We start from the raw sequence: 17051 nt of genomic DNA, 5'->3' as shown, positions 1-17051 counted from the left end.
TAGAAATAAATTATTACTGGCGTTTTTCTTTGGAATCCCTTTTTACTTGGAGAGTTTTCTGTTGAGACGGAATTGAGTTGCCCTTTGTCTCAAGCAAGTGCTGCCTTTGTTGTCTCCATCACTGTGTTCTTGAAGCCCTGCTTTAAAAGAGTGCTTTGAAATACAGCTCTCAGAAAACTAAAATCCCTAATTTGCACGCAGTCTGTCTGTTTAAGTGCACAGAAATATCACATTTTTGTCGTTGGGCCAGCGCGCGCTTCGGGGGAGCCTTCGCTGCAGGAAGGGTTGGAGCTCCTTTGTGCCAGCTCCTCCTGAGCAGTCACCGGTGCTGAGACAGCCAGAGCTGATTCCTTGAGTGTCTCACAGGTGCCTTGGTCCTGCTCCCTTTCACAACCCCTCACCTGAGCTGGTTTCAGGATTTTGTTTCCAACGCAAGCTCTGTCCTGTGGAGACACAAAGCAGAGCAGCAGAGGGGAGCTTCTGTTTTATCTCAGTATCTCAGGAGGCTTCTCCTCCACTGATACAAAGCGTTTGTGGTTTGTTCTTTGTTCCCAGCTGATATCTCTGCCTCTACCAAAGCCTGTGTCATGCTAAATATGTGCACTCCTGTACTGCTGGCAGCACATTTTGCTCGTTCCCTTCCTTCCTTCTGTAACACTGCTGTAATTTTTGCCAAACTGTTTATTATTTTTTTGTTCTACTACTTAATTTGCAAGCTCCCACCTGCGGGTGTGCAGGATCCGAGGTAAGGAGGAACAGGGTCACTGAGCCTGTGTTGGTCCTGTGTTGTCCCTCTCTGCAAAGCTGCTCTGCTGCTGTGTTGGCTTTGGGGTCTCTGGATGCTCATCACCCATTCAGCAATGAGCCATGGGCCATTAGCCATCAATCTGCTCGTTTCTGCATCCCTGAATGGGGAGGACTTGAAGAGGATTAAGGGCAGAGCAGATAAATGGGATATTTCTTCCTTCTCTGGAATGCTTTCTATGCCATGGACTGAAATGTTTGTTCAGGGGTTCCAGGCTGGCACAGGGATGGTGTGAGCATTGTGTTTTCCCTGGAAAGGTACAGAATGTTGTTCTAGTCATTAAGTAGTCATCTAAATTGTGGTTAGATAAAGATTTTTCAAAGTGAGAATGTAATTAAGACTGGGGAAAGGACAGAATTACTCTGAACCTCTGCCTTTGGAAGGGCAAAGTAAATTCTTAGATTGCCCATTTCTACTAACAAGAGAATTTCAAGAGATTAGATTAGGTACTTAGAATCATCCTGTGATTAAAGCACAGTCAGACTAAGAATGTCTTCATGGGTCTCTGCACAGACTGTTAATGGCCTTTGGATAATAATTGCATGAGGAACCTCCCATCTTGCTCTCAGAGCAGGAATCATGCTGGTCACACAGCCAGGGAGAGGTAACAGTGACAGGGGCTGCCTATTGGGTATTTGTTCAAGGTATTGTGTTCTGTGACTCCAGTAATATCAATTATTTAGTTGTTATTTTGGGAATGTTTGTCTGGCTTCCCAGTGACAGCTGGATTGGGAGGTTTTACCAAGAGCAGCTTCCTAGTAATTATCATTGTGGTTTGTCATGACAAAAGGCTCATAGGAACTAAAGGTTTTCTTTCTCCTGTGACCATAAAAATAAAAGAACTTGAAGTGATACGGTTCTAAAATTACAGTGTTTTGCTTCTGTTAAATGCTAACCTAATTTTACTTAGAAACATAGTAGAGTTTGAGGGAAGGGAAAGGGGGTTTGTGTTTAGGAAAACAAAACCTTTTGAGGTGTAGTTGCAAGAGTAGTGACACATCAAGCCCTGCACCAAAGGCATAAACCTTCCATAAATAGTTGTCCTGACCTTTAGCCCTCCCACGTACAGCCCTTCTTTGGTTTGCTGTGGTTGTCTTAGCAAAGCTGTTTGAAAACTAGAATTTCTAGGGAGTAAATAATTATTACAGAACTATCTGGGAATCCCTAAGGCTTTGGGAAAAATGGGCTGAGCTGTTCCAGAATCACAGAGTATCCCGAGCTGGAATGGCCCCACAAAGATTTTCAGTCCTGGCCCTGCACAGACACCCCAACAATCCCACCCTGAGCATTTCAGCCTCCCCTGAAGAGCTGCTGTCGAAGGATATTTATAGATATTTCATCAGGGTGTCTTTTCATTTCTCCTTTTTTTGTTCAGTTTTCTCCTCAAACTTATTATCACACCTCAGCATTTGATGTGTCGAGTAGCTGGGATTTTTGGCACGCAGTTTTCTTGCTGACTCTACAGATGTGGCTCAGACCTTTTCATTTTGGGCAGTTGGCTTGTTTCACTTGTCCTTTCTGCCTTTTCTTTGTTTCCAGCTCTGGCACTCTGCACAGGGAGGATAAAAGCAGCAGTGTAGGAGAAGCAAGTGCTGCCCTTCTTGTTGTGGGATCTCTGTGTCTGATGAGCACTCCTGTTGTCTCCTCCTCTGTCTGTCTGTGCTCCTGCAGCCTGTGCCATGTGCAGGGTGCTCACGCTCCAAGCTCTCAGAGAAGGACAAGCAGGCAGGTCCATCTGCAGCTGGTCACTCATGGGCTGCTCCTGAGCTCCTTAAAGCCTGGCTTTATCTTCCCATTCAGTGGCTTTACCCAGGGATGAAGAGGCTGGAAGAGTCCCTGAGAGGCAAATCTCAGTTGTTCTGCTCTCAGGAGATCAAATTTGCTCTCTGCACTCTGTGTTTGACTCCTGGATTGCAGGGAGAATAAACCATGGAGGATTTTCTGTGTCTGTGATGTTTGGCTGCAGCTCCAGCTCACTCAGGCAACTTTGAGTAAAAACCTTCTTGTCAATCCTGCCTCCTTTCTCTGCCACCAGACGCTGATCTGTTCTTCCAGAAGGCACAAGGAATTTGTTTGTCCTGTGTCTGCACTGGGACAAAGCCCTGCAGTTTCTGAGCCATCCCTGGCACAGGCAGGACGGGCAGAGCTGCACTCAGTGCCTGGAAGGGTTGCAGAGGTCACACTGTCCTGTGCAGGGGGTCAAGCAAGGAGCAGGTGGGACATGCTCACAGCCACCATAAGGAAAACCTGAAACGGATTTTGAGAACTTGAGAACTGTAGAAGATCATGTTCCTTTTCTGACTGCTGATGCTTTTAGCCTGCAAGTGTGGCTGGGAGGTGAGGAGCTCTTGCCTGGGAACGAACCCTCTGGTGCTTCCCCCGCTCCATCCTGCTAAAAAAGGAATTGAGTTTGGGGATTGATGACCTGATCTACCCATGTAAAACACTTTAAAGCAAGTGAGTGCTGTGCTGTGAGATCTGATATTCCTCCTCAGGTTGTCTGGGGAGCTCCTGGCTGCCTTCAGCAGGCACAGGGACGTGGTGTTGCTGCTCCATGGCTGGTGACGCAGCATTTTAATTACACCCCCAGCAATTAAGTGCTGTCAGAGCTGGCAGGATGCAGAAGCTGAATCTGCAATATGCTTGCGTGAGGAGTCAGAAATGATTAATAAGGACACCAGTAAGTTTTGGAGGTTGATTTGTTTTTCTGTTTGGTTTGTTATTCTAACATGGAAAGGAGTCTTAAAGCAAAACCCTTGTGGTCCCATCCTGGCTGAGGGCAGCTGCTTCATAATTCTGTCCCTTTCTCATGGTAATTGGGAACAGACAGGGTTTGGTGCTTACTCTGTTACTCAGATGCTCAGTGCTTCCTCCTTAACTGGATTTTGCCATCTTAACTCTGAGAAACTTTCACTTCTGCACTGCATGGTGCAGGTGTGGTGTTTGGCAAGAGGGTCACTTCAGGCAAATGAAATTCCTTCCTTGCCTCCTGTGAAATTCTCATCAGCTTTTTTTCCTGAGAGAAGCCATGAAGTCACTGTGTTCTTTCCCTTGCTTGAATTCATTAAGGTAAAATTGACAAGCTGCCAGAATTAATGAACACTGAACTTGTCGTCAGCATAACGTGGGAATGACTGAGGAATGTGCTGCAAGGAAGGGAGGGTGGAAATAGCACCTCTGCTTTTGGGGGCTGTTTTTAGTTCTCCCAAGTGGCAACATAGGAAGGTCTGGTTTCCAGCACTGCTGCTGTGGAGAAGAGCTGAGATCCCTTGTGCAGTGTCGTCTTTTGCTCCATGGTCCACAAAAGCAGAGAGAAGCACAGGGACGGAGAACAGGGAAGGCTGCACAGAAAGTATCTAAGCTTTGTGAGTGTTTTAGGGCCTGATAAAGGTGATGTCCCCTGGGTGAGGAGCAGGGTTTGGCTCCCAGAGGTGGAATGGGCTGGCTGGTGGTGCAGTGGCGGAGTTGACACCTCATAGCTCAGCTTCCAGCGTGTGATGCAACATCTGAGGAATAAAGAGCTGAAATTTGAGGTGGAAATGCTGCTCCAATGCCAAAGTGCTGTCCTTGGGATGGGCATTTTGCTCCCATGGTGCTGACAGCTCCCTTCCCAGGCTGCAGCTCCTTTTCCTGCATCATGGTTGTAAAACCCTGGGGTTCGGTCTTGGGCAGTAACAGAACCTCCTGGGGAGACTCTGTGAAGTTTTATGGTGCAGCTGCTTTGGATTCAGTTAAGGAAGATTAGTTCTTACTCCTCAGCTAATACTGGTAACTAATGATAGGAGGCTTTTTGCCCCTATCAGGAGCAGTGCGTGCATGGATGTTGTTTAAAACTGCCCCTGCGGAGCTGCAGAACTTGAGATGGAGCTGGTGGGCTCCTAAGATCGATTCCTGAACCTCAAATACAGGGAGGGAACTGGAAATATGGGGGGGAGTTGCTTTTTTAAACGACCAAACCTGACTACAGGCACCCAGACAAGGTGCTCTTAGGATGTGTGGGAGGAAAGGGGAGGAATTTGCTGCCTGAAGGAGGCAGCTCCAGAGGAAAACACTGCTGGAAAGAACAGAGCAGTGTTTTCTCCTCTGGGATCCTAAACACACTCAATAGTGTGATTACAGAAGGGATGAAAGAAAATCCCATGGGAGTTTCCTGGGCTCTTGATGTTCCTTAGATAAGGTGGAACACAGTAAATGTTTCTCAGCTCCTTTGCTGGGTTCAAGACTTAACATGGAGTGAATCTGATGAGGGGCACCCCAGGGTAGGAGGGATAAGGGGTCTCTGGAGCCCAAGTGCTGTCATGACCAGTTCCTTGTGCTGGAGGATAAGAGTAATATCTTGAGAACTTGCTTAACAATGTTTCTCCGCGCTTCCACTCCTATCTAGGTCATACACAACCTATTTCCCCTTTTACTTTTCCCACCTGGCTGTGTCTGCCAGTCTGAAAGTGTCTTTTCCCTTTCTAACACATCCAAGCCTTGAGATTTCCCAGTTTCTTTGCACCATTTTTAATCCCCACTCATTCCTTCTTGTCTCTTTACATCTGCCCTTCAGTTCCTTTCTCAGTCTTTGCTTTCAAGTCCTCTCATAAATTGTGAAATTTTCACATATTGTGAAAAAAATGCAGTTTGCCAGCTGTTTTTGCCATCCTGATGTGTCCCTGTGTGTCAACAGAAATGCACTTGGCTTTGAAATCATTCCTGATCATGCAGTGAGCTTCAGGACTGTGCCAAGTTTGCAAATAAGTTCTTGATTGCAGTGTTTAACGTTGTTTGCAGTGGTTTGTAATGGGGTACAGGTCTCCCCTTCATTTGGTGTCTCTGCCTCACAGTGCTTAAAATTCACAGGGCACAGAGCTGACAGCTTGAAATGTCTAAAAATTGGATTCAGGGTTGTGTTTTTTCCTGAACTGCTCAGAAAACATAGCCTGGAGAAAAGGCTTATTCTGAAGTAAATTATGGAAGAAAATTGTTGCTAAAACCATTGCTCTTCATTGTGACCTTGGCTAGGAGGGGTTTGGAAGGGCAGCAACAGCCTCTTCAAGGTGCTCTTGGTGGTGCCAGGAGCCACTGGCAGCCCTGGAGGGTTCGGTCGCTGGAGAGAGGAAGGGACAGGCAGGATTTCATGGGGCTGGGATTCAGCTCCTGATGGGACTGAGGAAATGGCTTAAAGGTCACCCTCTGGAAATGGCTCTGGAGCACTTAGAGGGAAGAGAAACACAAACCATTACCGGGAGGAGTTGTTTGGGGTTTCAGGAGGATGTTGTTACCTCCGAATGTAAATGGATTTGTGCTGCTGCCTCGTGGCTTGGAGGTGTCTTGGGAATTTGCTTGAAACCTGCCATGCAATTGTTCTGATGGAGGTGACTCTTCAGCGTGCAGAGCAGTGACCAGGTGACACTTTGTGCTGTCTGGGGGTACAGTGCCAGAACATGATCAGTGTTTCTGCGGGGGCTGCTGAGGTTTGGGGGTATCTTTGCCTCCTCTGGCAGGAGGGATCTGGGTGCTGGGCTTGTTGGGGGCTGGCCAAGATCCCTGTCTCCAGCCTGGCGTCTGGCAGCCCTGGATGGAGCCAGTCTGGCACAGGCTGGGCCCTTCTGCACTGGGTTCACACCATTTCCTGATTTCCACTTACGTGAGACGAGAGCAAGGATTTTCTTTTTGCAGTTCCTGTCTTTTCTTTCTCTCCCCCTGATGCAGTCAGGCAGCATCCCTGAAATTCCTGTTCCAAGTGCTTGCTGGAGGTACTGAGCTGGCATGTAAGGGTTTTCCTCCTCTCTGGCAAGACAGGTCTTGAAGAATTATGTGCTGCTAAAAGGATACCGTTCCTCATCCTGATCGTGCTCTGAAGGTCCAGCAAATTAAGCTGAGATATGACAGGAACTTGAAAAATGCTTCTTCCCTTTGTTTAAATGGAAGAATCAGGCTTGCTGTGCAGCATCTGCAGTGCCCAGGAACAGCTGAGGAAGCAGGATTTCTGCAGCAGAGAAGTATCAAAATGATACAAAAGGGGCTCAATCTGCTTTGTGTCATGGAAAAAAACCCACCCCAACCTCTGAATACTTGAAATATCTTTCCTCCAGTTCCTGTTCTTCAAAGTAATCCCTTTGTACGCCAAGCCAGTCTGTCTCTTGAGTCTGGAAAGGCAGAAAGTTGGCAGCTCTGAGGTTAATCCTTGTGGCCTTTGCAGCCTTCCCCCATCACGGACAGCCTGCACCGGGCTGGGAGCATTTTGGAGGAGAGGAAGCTGTTTGGTGACCTGTGTTATGGCTTTTGTGTGTGTGGATAAATGTCTGGATCTCAGTGCACAATGGAATGGAATTTTTGTCTGTGGTATCCTTTTTTGAAGCTCAGACTGATGCATGGGTGGCTTCAGAGCTTGTAATTGCTGCTGTAGGTGCTCAGAGAAGTGGTCTGTGCTGTTGTCACAAGTGGAGCATCCATTGCCACATGCAGATAAACCAGAAGGAAAGCTGAATTCCAGAGCCAGGCTTCCCGATTCCCAGCATCTTTCAAAACCAGATTTCATTCCAGGGCAATATTCAGGAGGTAAAATGACAGAGAAGCAGCAAAACTCTTTATCCTTGGAGATAAAGCTGCACCTTTGACTCGGTGTTTTACTTGTGCTGCTCTTTTGGGGAGACTGAAGGAGTAAGGGTGAGGAAGGTGGGCTCCTCCTTGGAGAAGATGATGATAATGTGTGTTTGGTTACCTAATTTGAGTCTTATCCAGGTCAGCCCTAGAGTTACGTTTGAACAAACAAAAAAGAACTCCTAAAAATAAATCAGTGAGTTGTATTTGCTGTTGTTGAGCAAAGCTCCTGAGACACAGCTGGGAGCTCCTCTGGGGGCCTGGGGCTCTGTGTTTGCAGATGGTTGGGAAGAGGCTGCAGCCTAATTGCTCCTGAGAGGCTCTGCTTTGATTTCTCCAGGGAGGGACCATCCCGAGCAACGCCCGGCGCGTTCATCGTGCTTTTAATCGTGTTTGTGCAGCAATTCAGAGCTCTGTCTCCAGTGAGCCGGGGGAAAGGCAGAGCCTGTGGCTGCTCCCAGATTCCCAGACCTGAATGCCAGTTGCTCAGAGAGCTGTGTAACAGTTGGGTCATCACGTGCCCACAAAAGCCATGTTCACATGGCCTGGCACCCACAGAATGCTTAATGAGCTGATTTTTCCTTTTCCCATCTGCAGCACCTCTGTAATTGCTCATTTGTTCCCATCTGCCACGGAGGTTGAAGGTTATAGCAGCTTCTATTAAACCCTCCAAGCAGCAGGAGCTTGGGAGTCATCTACTTCAAAGTTATGGCTTTAAAAAAAACCCCTAAAATTAATTGTGGGTGGTTTAGTTGGACTCTCCTGTCCTGATCTCCAGTCTTCAACCCACCAAACTCATTTATTCACAGCAGTGCCTTGATGAACAGGTGAACTTAAACAAGGAGGTGGTGGAGTTGTGGGTCAGCTCTTCTTGCTGGTTTTGCACCTTTTTCTATCAGATGTAGAAGCATGTGCTGTGTTCACTTCCCATGGAGCAGCTGTCAAGCTCTCTTGGCAAGTCCCTGTGCCTTCAGGAGTGTGGTTCTTGCATTGCTGTGGTTTTGGGGAATCTCTGTCCAGCCCTACCTGGGCAGTGAGCTTTCCTGATAAGAAAAAAGGAGATTGGAGAGGAGTTCTAAGTAAATTCACACTTAGATTCTCTAAAGCGCTTTGGTCTTATTTCTGCAGCTTCCAGATGTTGTGCTCAAAATGGGTTCTTCCAAGCTTTAATAAATAAGTCTCAAAGGTGTGGGGAAGGACAATATCTTTGTTTTCCAAAGAAATTATCTCCCTTTGCAGACAATGGCTGAATTGTTCCTTGGCTCAGAGTAAGAGATGGGATTTTGTGACATCCCCAAGGGAGTGCAGTTTGCCATTCAGCCTCTTCCCTGCTCCTGTGCTCCTCTCCGAAAATGCTGCTGCCAGCTGGGATCAGAAAACAATAACCCTGGTGCATTTTATAATTTACCTCCACTATTTTGTGCATTTTCTCCCCTCCAGTGCTTTCTTCCTGTATCCCTTCACACCCCAAGGCTGGGCAGCCCTGACAGCCCTCCTGGAAGGGCTGAACACATTTTGCTCATTTATTTTCTGTGTCAGGCACAAATCTCTTTGTTTAAAGCTTGTTCTAAAGTTAGTGTATAAAGCAGAAACAAGATCAGGGCTATAAAAGGACATTGTATTTGGGTTTTCTTGCAGGAAGGGGGTTTCAGTGGGCTTGTGAGGAATAGGAGATGCTTTTTCTGCAAGATGTGCCTGCCTGGCATGGGGTTGATGTGTGATCTCTGCAGCATGGCAAGGCCAAAGGGAAATGGCTCCTGAGCTTTGGCTTAAGGAGTTGCTGGAAATCTGAGGGCAAAGCTAAGTGGGAGGATGGAATGAGATTGTTGTTAATGGAGGGGAAGACAAGAAAAATTCAGGTCTCTGGATCAATACGTGTGGGCTGTGGAAGGGAAGAAGCTTCCTCCAGGGCAGCTGCTGGGAGAGATCCTGCTGGATGTTAGGAGAGAACCCAGTAATGTGGGGTTATTCCCTCTGTTTAGCTTAGAAATGGTGCTTAGTTGATTAATCAGTTAATTAATGTTGTCAAGATTGGAAAGTTCCTTGTGAGTGCTCACGCAGGACCACAGCAGCAGAAATGCAGGGGTCTGGTTTCTGTGTTCCTTTGGAGCTGGCAGAAAAGCATGGCAATAATTCTGGCAGATTTATGATGCTGGGAAGTTTTATGGTCAGGAAAGCTGGGAAATAATGTTATTGGAAAGATATAACTGGGATTAGATTTCAAAGCAGTGTTTGGGTATATTGCTGCTGCTGCAAAAGCTCGAAGGTGCCAGTTGGAAATAATCCAGTTGCAACTTGTAGTAGGCTTGCTCCATTTCTGAGCCAGTGACTGAGCCTCTCAATGCCAGGATCAGCCACAGAACACACCAAAAAATGCTGCTGTTTGTGTAAAGAGGCTTTTCCTTACGTCACCTTTCCTGATGCCATTCCATGTAGCTCTTCACATAAACAACATCCGACTTCCCCTCATCCCAATACGAAGAGCAGCTCCCCAATGACTCCAGGATCAATCTACAACCACCACCACCCCTCAGACAGTGGTTCTGCAGTGGTTGTAGCTGCATCTGTTACTCTGAGAGCTGCAGGCTCAGTCATCAGCCCCAGTTTTGGGATCATGGTCCCTGAAGTGCCAGTGGTTCCCTGTGTGCTGGCCATGGTGGATTTCAGGATGTGCTGTCCACACCCATGGGCTTGGAAGCTCAGGCACCTTCAGTCTGTTTCTGTTGTGCTCAGAGCAGGGCTGGGGGAGTGGTTGCCCAATGTGCTTTTTGCACATCTCCAAAACAGACATGGTAAAGACAAATTTGTAGAATTTGTAGTTCATAGAATTACAGAATGCTTAAGCTTGGAAAAGACCTTTCAGATTGTTGAGTCCAACCATTCCCCCAGCACTGCCCAGGCCAGCACTGACCCATGTCCCCATGTGCCACATCCACGTGGCTTTTAAACCCCTCCAGGGCTGGGGACTCCAGCACTGCCCTGGGCAGCCTGTAAAGGGCTGGACAGTCCTTCCAGGGAAAAGCTGGTTTTATGGCTTTGCTGCTTCAGGAGTTTTAAGGTTCTGAGGGTGTCTTAATTCTGGTTTGTTGGGCTCTAATGGAGCTTAATAAAGTCCCCTCGACAATTTCTCTGTTTTTCTGCCTCCTTTGCCAGGTAACTCCATCGGGAAGAGGGTGCAGGAAGCCTGGGGAGGCTTTGGTGGGAGACACAGCAGAGCTCTGCAGCAGCCATGGCCTTAATCCTTTTTTTAGCCAAAGGAACCAGCATCTCTTCAGAGCATTCAGGGAGAGCTCCTTCATCCTGCTGAGTCAGTTAGGAGGAGAGATGGGGGCTGGTGAGGCTGAATGCCTGAGCTGCATTCCTCTTTGAATCCAGCTTCTTCTTTGAAGCTGAAGTGGATTTTGGTTGAGCTGCAGCCTTGCCTGGCTGCCCCCTCAGCCATGGCCTGAAAAGCGAGTGTCCCTTCTGGCTGCTCCCAGGCTCGGGTTGTTCTTTCAAACACAGGCAACATCCTGCTGATGTGTTAAACGTGGCTCGTGGGGAGAATATTGGTGCAGGGCTCTAGTTTTGTACTGATTGTGTTTCCTTCAGCCCGTGCCCTGAGCAGGGAGGACAGCCTGCATTCCTGCTGGCACTTTAATCTGGGATGTCCCGCTGCATCCTTGCTCCTGAGCCGGATCTGATCCCAGCTCTGGCAGCACGTGCAGGGCTGGCACATGCACGGCTCACAGGGGAATTTTCCTTTTATCACTTCTGCTCTGTCCTTCGTGCATCACAGTCACATGCCAGCAGCACTTCCCCAGGGCATGAAAGCAAGGGCTCATTTCAGCAGCGGGAATTTTCCTGCAAGACCTTCTGGCAGAAAGGCTCTGTGTGTGTGTGCTGGGCTGTGGTATTTAGGGAAGCAGGGCTCCAACCCTGTAACTCCTCTCCCTGCTTTGTGGTCATTTCTTTCCCGGAATCACTGAATACCCTGAGCTGCAAGGGACCCACCAGGACCATCAAATCCAGCTCCCGGTCCTGCACAGACCCCCCAACAGCCCCACCCTGGGCATCCCTGGCAGCGCTGTCCAAACGCTCCTGGAGCTCTGGCAGCCTCGGGGCCGTGCCCATTCCCTGGGGAGCCTGGGCAGTGCCCAGCACCCTCTGGGGGAAGAACCTTTCCCTGCTCTCAGCCTGAGCCTGCCCTGGCCCAGCTCCAGCCGCTCCCTGGGTGCTGTCCCTGTTCACCACAGAGCAGAGATCAGAGCTGGCCCTGTTCTTCCCCTCACAAGGAAAGTGTAACTGCAGTGAGGTCTCCCCTCAGTGTCCCCTTGTCCAGCTGACCAGACCGAGTGACCTCTTTGTGACCATGAGCAGTAAAGAAGGAATGGTGCTTGGAGTTTATCCAGCACAGCTTCTGGAGGCTTGTTCAGCACGGGGATCACGGTTCAGGGAGTGCAGAAAGCAGCACCTGGGGCAGCTGATGCTCAGAGCAGCCCCTGCTTTGCCTCGCTCAGGCCAGGCTGAGGCAGTGGCAGAGCTGAGAACAGAGCCTGGCTCTGGCTGCCAGCTCCTCCTTGAGCTGGGTGATGCTGGTTCAGCTCTCCCTGCAAAGGGCATTAATGAATCTGGCCTGTCCTAGGCAGTGAATGTGATGGGAAAGAGTTTCTGTTCAGATACTGACTGCACTTCCTGGGCAAAGCTTTGGGTTCTGATAGGAATTATTTGAAAGTCCTGTTGTAGGTCATTGTTCCTGGGTCACTTGTCACTGTCCTGGGACAGTGTTAGTCCTGGCAGGGGAGGTGCTCCATCCAGCTGCTCCTTCAGGCAGCTTTAGGGTGAAGGAAGCTGCATGTGCAGCTCCAGGGACACGCTGTGTGTGCATCCCCTCTCTGGGGTGCTGCTTCCTCCCGTGAAACAGCCCTGCCCTGTCCCTCTCCTCTGCAGTGAGAGACATTCAGCTCTGTGTCATCCAGGAGGTTTTCCCTGTCCCTGTTGTCGCTGCTGTGCAGGTACAGCACTGGCACAAGCCATCTCCCTTTGTTCTCCTCTTGCCCTACACTTGCATTTCCATGTTTCCCTAAGCCAGGACATGTCCCCTGTGAAATCAGGTCTGGTATTACAAGAAATGCACAATCCCTGGGGCTTTTTTTTTTTTTTTCTGCACTAGTCCTCTGGCTGTTAACATGGATCTTGCTCCTGGCTTCAATTTCTTTTCCTGCTCAGTTTGCAGCTGCCCAGTGCAGCTCTGTGGGAGCCCTGGGATGCTGTCAGAGGGGGATGTGAGTGCCTGGCAGGGTGCTGGCACACGCTTCCCTTGGCAGCCTGCCTGTGTTTGTGGAGCTGGGAAGAAGTGCCCAGGAGAGAACCAACTGCAAGGAGTTGTTGAGAAGTCTCATGTAGGGGCAGTGATGGCCTGAAGCTGTAGGGAGAGGGGGGAAAAAATCCCCATTTCTTTCTTTTCGGAGGTCAGGTGGTACCTGGAGAAAAGGGGGGGCTCAGGCACATTTGCCTTTTTCAGGATTTAGTTTGCACATTCCAGGAATGCTCCTGCTCAGGGTGTTGGAGCTGGAAGAATCAGCTTTGTGGTTGTGTCTAAATGAAACATAATTTAGTCAGGCAGCTCGTGGGAGGTCCCTTTACAAGCAAGAAAAGGACTTTGATTCCCATCTTGCTTTGGGATCAGTGAATCTGTTGGAGATCTGTGGCTGTCACATGTCAGTAGGATATTGGCAGGGACTCTGTGGATGCAGGAGGAGGGGATGACTTGCCAATAAAAGTAATAATGATCTTTTGTTATTCATTCAAAGGCATCATGCAGCAAAGTAGGAACAAATCCAGAGTGCTCACATCAAATCCCTCCTATTTACGGATGTGGGAATCAAGAGAAACAGTTAAAGGGAGAGAATCCAGTCTGGAGCTACTCTTGGCCTGTTTAAAATTGTCCTCCAAGTAGGAAATGATTTAAGGTACTTCACATGTCCTAAGAAAGGCACCTGATGTGGGCTGTCTGCAGGGAGCAGGAGGTGTAGGGTAGGGTCTGTTCCTTGGTGGAATATCAGGGCTGAGGCAGTGGGAAGTGCCAGGCACGAGCAGCAGAGTGCAAAAATAGCTGCACTCTAAAAGCCTAAAAACAATGGGCAGGATAAAAGTATAATTCCTTTCACTCAGGGCATCTTATGGGAAGAAGCAGTAGGAGATGGGGAGAAGGGGAATTTGGAGAGGAAAGCAAAATGAGCCATTTTCTGCTCTTGGATTGCAGCAGCACGGATCTGTCACTGAAGTCATTTACACCCAGGATAACCACAAACCTGTCCCAAAGCATTTCAGCAGCTGGAGGGGATTTATTTGGATGGAAAGAATGTGTTCAGCATAGCTTGGCCAAATGACACCTACGGTGGACTTGGCAGCTGTTAGCAAGTATTTATAGGATGTAAACAGCAAGGGGAAGGAGGATGGAAATGGAGCAAACTGGGGGGGAGAGAAAATGGGATGAAAATGGGAAAAGGAAGATTTTTTTTTTTTTTACTGCTTTATGGCTTAGAGTGCAAAGCATCCATCCAGGTGGGATGAACTAATCAAAAATGCTTCTCACTAATTGGAAAAAGCATTTGAAAGCAGAGGCTGTAGTTTTGGACTGCTTGGAAAGGCAGTTGTTGTCCACTGCAGTGTTCTGTGGTTCTGTAATGGTTCTGTGGGATGGGCAGGGATCTCTCTCCCACTAGGGGATAAAAGATCAGATTTGATCAGATGTTCATAGGATCAGATCAAATGTTCCACCTCTGCTCTCTCATTTCTGATGGTGGGGAGCAGCGACTGCTTCAGAAACGAGTGTTTGCAGCAATCAGCAGCTTCTGAGCCTCCTGAGCACCAGCTTGCACCTCCCATCTGTCATGTTTAGTAGCCACTGACAGCCTGGTACCTTTGATTCATCCTTTCCACATTTAAATCCATTTGTGATTTGACCTCTCCAGCATGTGGTAACAGTGGCTTCCCCACTTTGTGCTCTACATACACCTGTCTGCAAATTCTTTCCTTTCCATTAAAATCTCTGCGTGGTGATATCATTGCTGGCCCTGCATGTTTCCCATCAGTCAGGATCTTCCCCAGTGAGTGATTTGAGTTTAGTTTCTCCTCATGTGAAGTCCATCCCATATTCTGGTCACCTTTTGTGCTTCTCTCTGTCATTTTTTAGTTCTGCTCTTTTTTGGGGTGAGAAGTCTGAGCTTGCTCTCAGTTTTCCAAATGCTGGCCCATCCTGGATGTGTGTTCTTTTGTTTTCTGGTTTTTTCTGGTTTCTTTGATTTACCACTTGAACTTGCAATGAACAGCAGGTTAATATTTTTCAGGGAATGTCCCCAGGGGTTCCCACATCCATGTGAGCAGAGCTGGATAAGAACTGGTTGCTGTAAGGGCGTTGCTGCTTCTGTTTTCCTCTTGTCCCATCAGCACTGAGGTTCATCTGTTGTTCATCACCTGACTCCATTGTTGCTCAAAATTCCTTCTGCACTTGAAATCAAGGAATATGTTTACTCTCCTGAAGGCATTTGTGTCATCCTCAAAAGTTGCCTCCTCACCTGCCCCTCTCCTGGGTCTGTGTGCAGACTCAACCTCTGCCCTCTCATCACTGTTTGTCTCTGCTTGCTTCTGTTTCTACCTTCAAATTCACTATTAATCCATGTGGTGCCCCTTCCCAATAACCCAGGCTGGCTCAGTTTCTGTGGACAGTCACTGGAAAAGAAACTTGTGGGAAGGGCTGTGAACTCCAGCCTTTCTTGGCTGCTCTGGAAGGACCCCAGTAGCTTCTGCTCCCTCAAATCCACGCTGACATTCCCCTCGCCCGTCCACCGGCTCAGCTCTTGGCTGCTTTCATCTCCCTGCCTTTCCCACTGATCCAGGCTGCGTGGTCGTGTTCCCTCAGATCCTCTGGGAGTCTCTTGGAAGATTCCTGCATTCATAATGTTTGTTCCTGGCACCGGGGCTTGTTTAGCAAGAGATTGGCAGCTCAGCTGGCGCGGGCCCGGCTTCCTTAGAAGGCACCATTCATCACCAGTCCTTGCACTCCTTCAATGACTGCTTGGCTGACAGTGGCTTTTCTTTCCCTTTCCCTCCCTTGGCACAGGGGCTGCTCCCAGGTGGGCGTTATCCGGGCGCTGATCGAGGCTGGAATTCCCGTGGATATGATCGGGGGCACGTCCATCGGCGCCTTCATGAGCGCCCTGTACGCCGAGGAGCGCAGCTACAACCAGATGAGGATCAAAGCTCGTCAGTGGGCCATGGTAAGCACTGGGAATGCTGGATTCCCTCCTCTGGGAATGCTGGATTCCCTCCACTGGGAATGCTGCACTTGCCTCCTCGGCTGGAGCAAGGTCCAGGCACAGCAGGGCACGAGCAGCTGCCCAGGAAGGTGCAGCCTCCTGAAATTCAGTGTCTGTGCCACAGAACAAGCCCTGCCTGGCAATGATGGATCACCTGGAAAAGCTGCTCCATGTCCAAGGTGTCAGGAGGAAGCTGCCTGGCTTATCTCTGCACAAACCCTGGTCACGCTGTCAAGGCACAGTGGTGTTGTTTCAGTGTGCTCACCTGTGGTTATCTTTGTTTTATTTTCTCTTTTTATGAACTGGGACCTGTTTCCTTTCCAGCTCTCAACAAATGTGTTTCTCTTTTGTGTAATTCTCTCTCTTTCTCACATGCTGTCATGTGTCAGTGGAACTGAGTGACAGAGGTAATCCTTCTCTAAATAACTCCCAAATGTGTCGTTCCTGGGCCTGCCTGTGCACTCCACAGTAGTGGGACTGTGGGTCAAGAGAAATTCCTAACTTTCAGTATTTAGTACAAACAAAACCTTATTTTCAAAGTTAACCCAAGTTTTGGGAAGGTTGTTTTCAATAGTGACTTCAGTGGGTGAGTTTATTTATCATGGAATTAAAGACTGGTTGGGGTTGGAAGGGACGTTAGAGATCATCTTCCACCCCCTGCCATGGGCAGGGACACCTTCCACTACCCCAGATTGTTCCAAGCCCTGTCCAACCTGGCCTTGGTTTTATTTATTGATCAGATGTTGGGTAAAAACTGTCCCAAATGCCATTGGTTCAGACTGACTGAAGGTGAGGGTTATTTCTGAAATTTACAGTTTTATTTCTGGTAACAACTTTGTATTCTTCATATCAAACCCACATTTTCCTGTAGATTTTCTTATTGAAAATGAAGCAACAGAGGGAATTTTCTAAATGAGATTAAGACTCTTCAGTCTTGGGTTTCAGGGGGAAATAGGAGCCTGTTATTGGCACATGGGCACTGTTTATGTCTCCCAAGGATCTTCTAATCTGCAGTGGCTTTGCAACAAAAACTGTCTCTTGGAAGCTGAATTGTCTGAGGCACTAAAATCCAGACTGAGGCCCTGGGATGTTTGTGCTGTCCTGGTGGGCAGAGCACTGTGGGACTGATTCACCTCCCCAGCGCTGCTTGCCAGAAGAATATGGATTTTATGCTTTTTATTTAAGAACTGCCTGTGCCTGGCTGGCTTGGGAAGCACCCAAAAACATAAACTGTTTATGATCCAGAGCAGTTTGCTGGAATCAGAAACCTGGGGGAGGCTCGAGATTAAGGACATAAACCCAACTGCACTGAGTTGTGTCAGACATCCCTTTAACCTTGCTCTCTCTTTCCCACCTTG

At 48.4% G+C, this 17051-nt stretch overlaps 1 protein-coding gene across 2 annotated transcripts in view; it reads left to right on the top strand.

Moving 5' to 3' along the window:
- The window catches only part of PNPLA7 (patatin like domain 7, lysophospholipase), a 117494-nt gene that overhangs the window by 74137 nt on the left and 26306 nt on the right, over positions 1–17051 (top strand). For both annotated transcript variants that reach the window (XM_082295373.1, XM_082295372.1), the window contains exon 27: positions 15498–15654. In XM_082295373.1, the coding sequence (XP_082151499.1) occupies positions 15498–15654 (157 nt within the window). The remainder of the gene's footprint in view (positions 1–15497; positions 15655–17051) is intronic.

Source organism: Coloeus monedula (genome assembly GCF_965178545.1).
Source record: "Coloeus monedula genome assembly, chromosome: 21".
Classification (NCBI taxonomy): domain Eukaryota; kingdom Metazoa; phylum Chordata; class Aves; order Passeriformes; family Corvidae; genus Coloeus; species Coloeus monedula.
The sequence above is the reverse complement of the archived record's forward strand: the minus strand, read 5'-3'. Positions and strand labels throughout refer to the sequence as shown.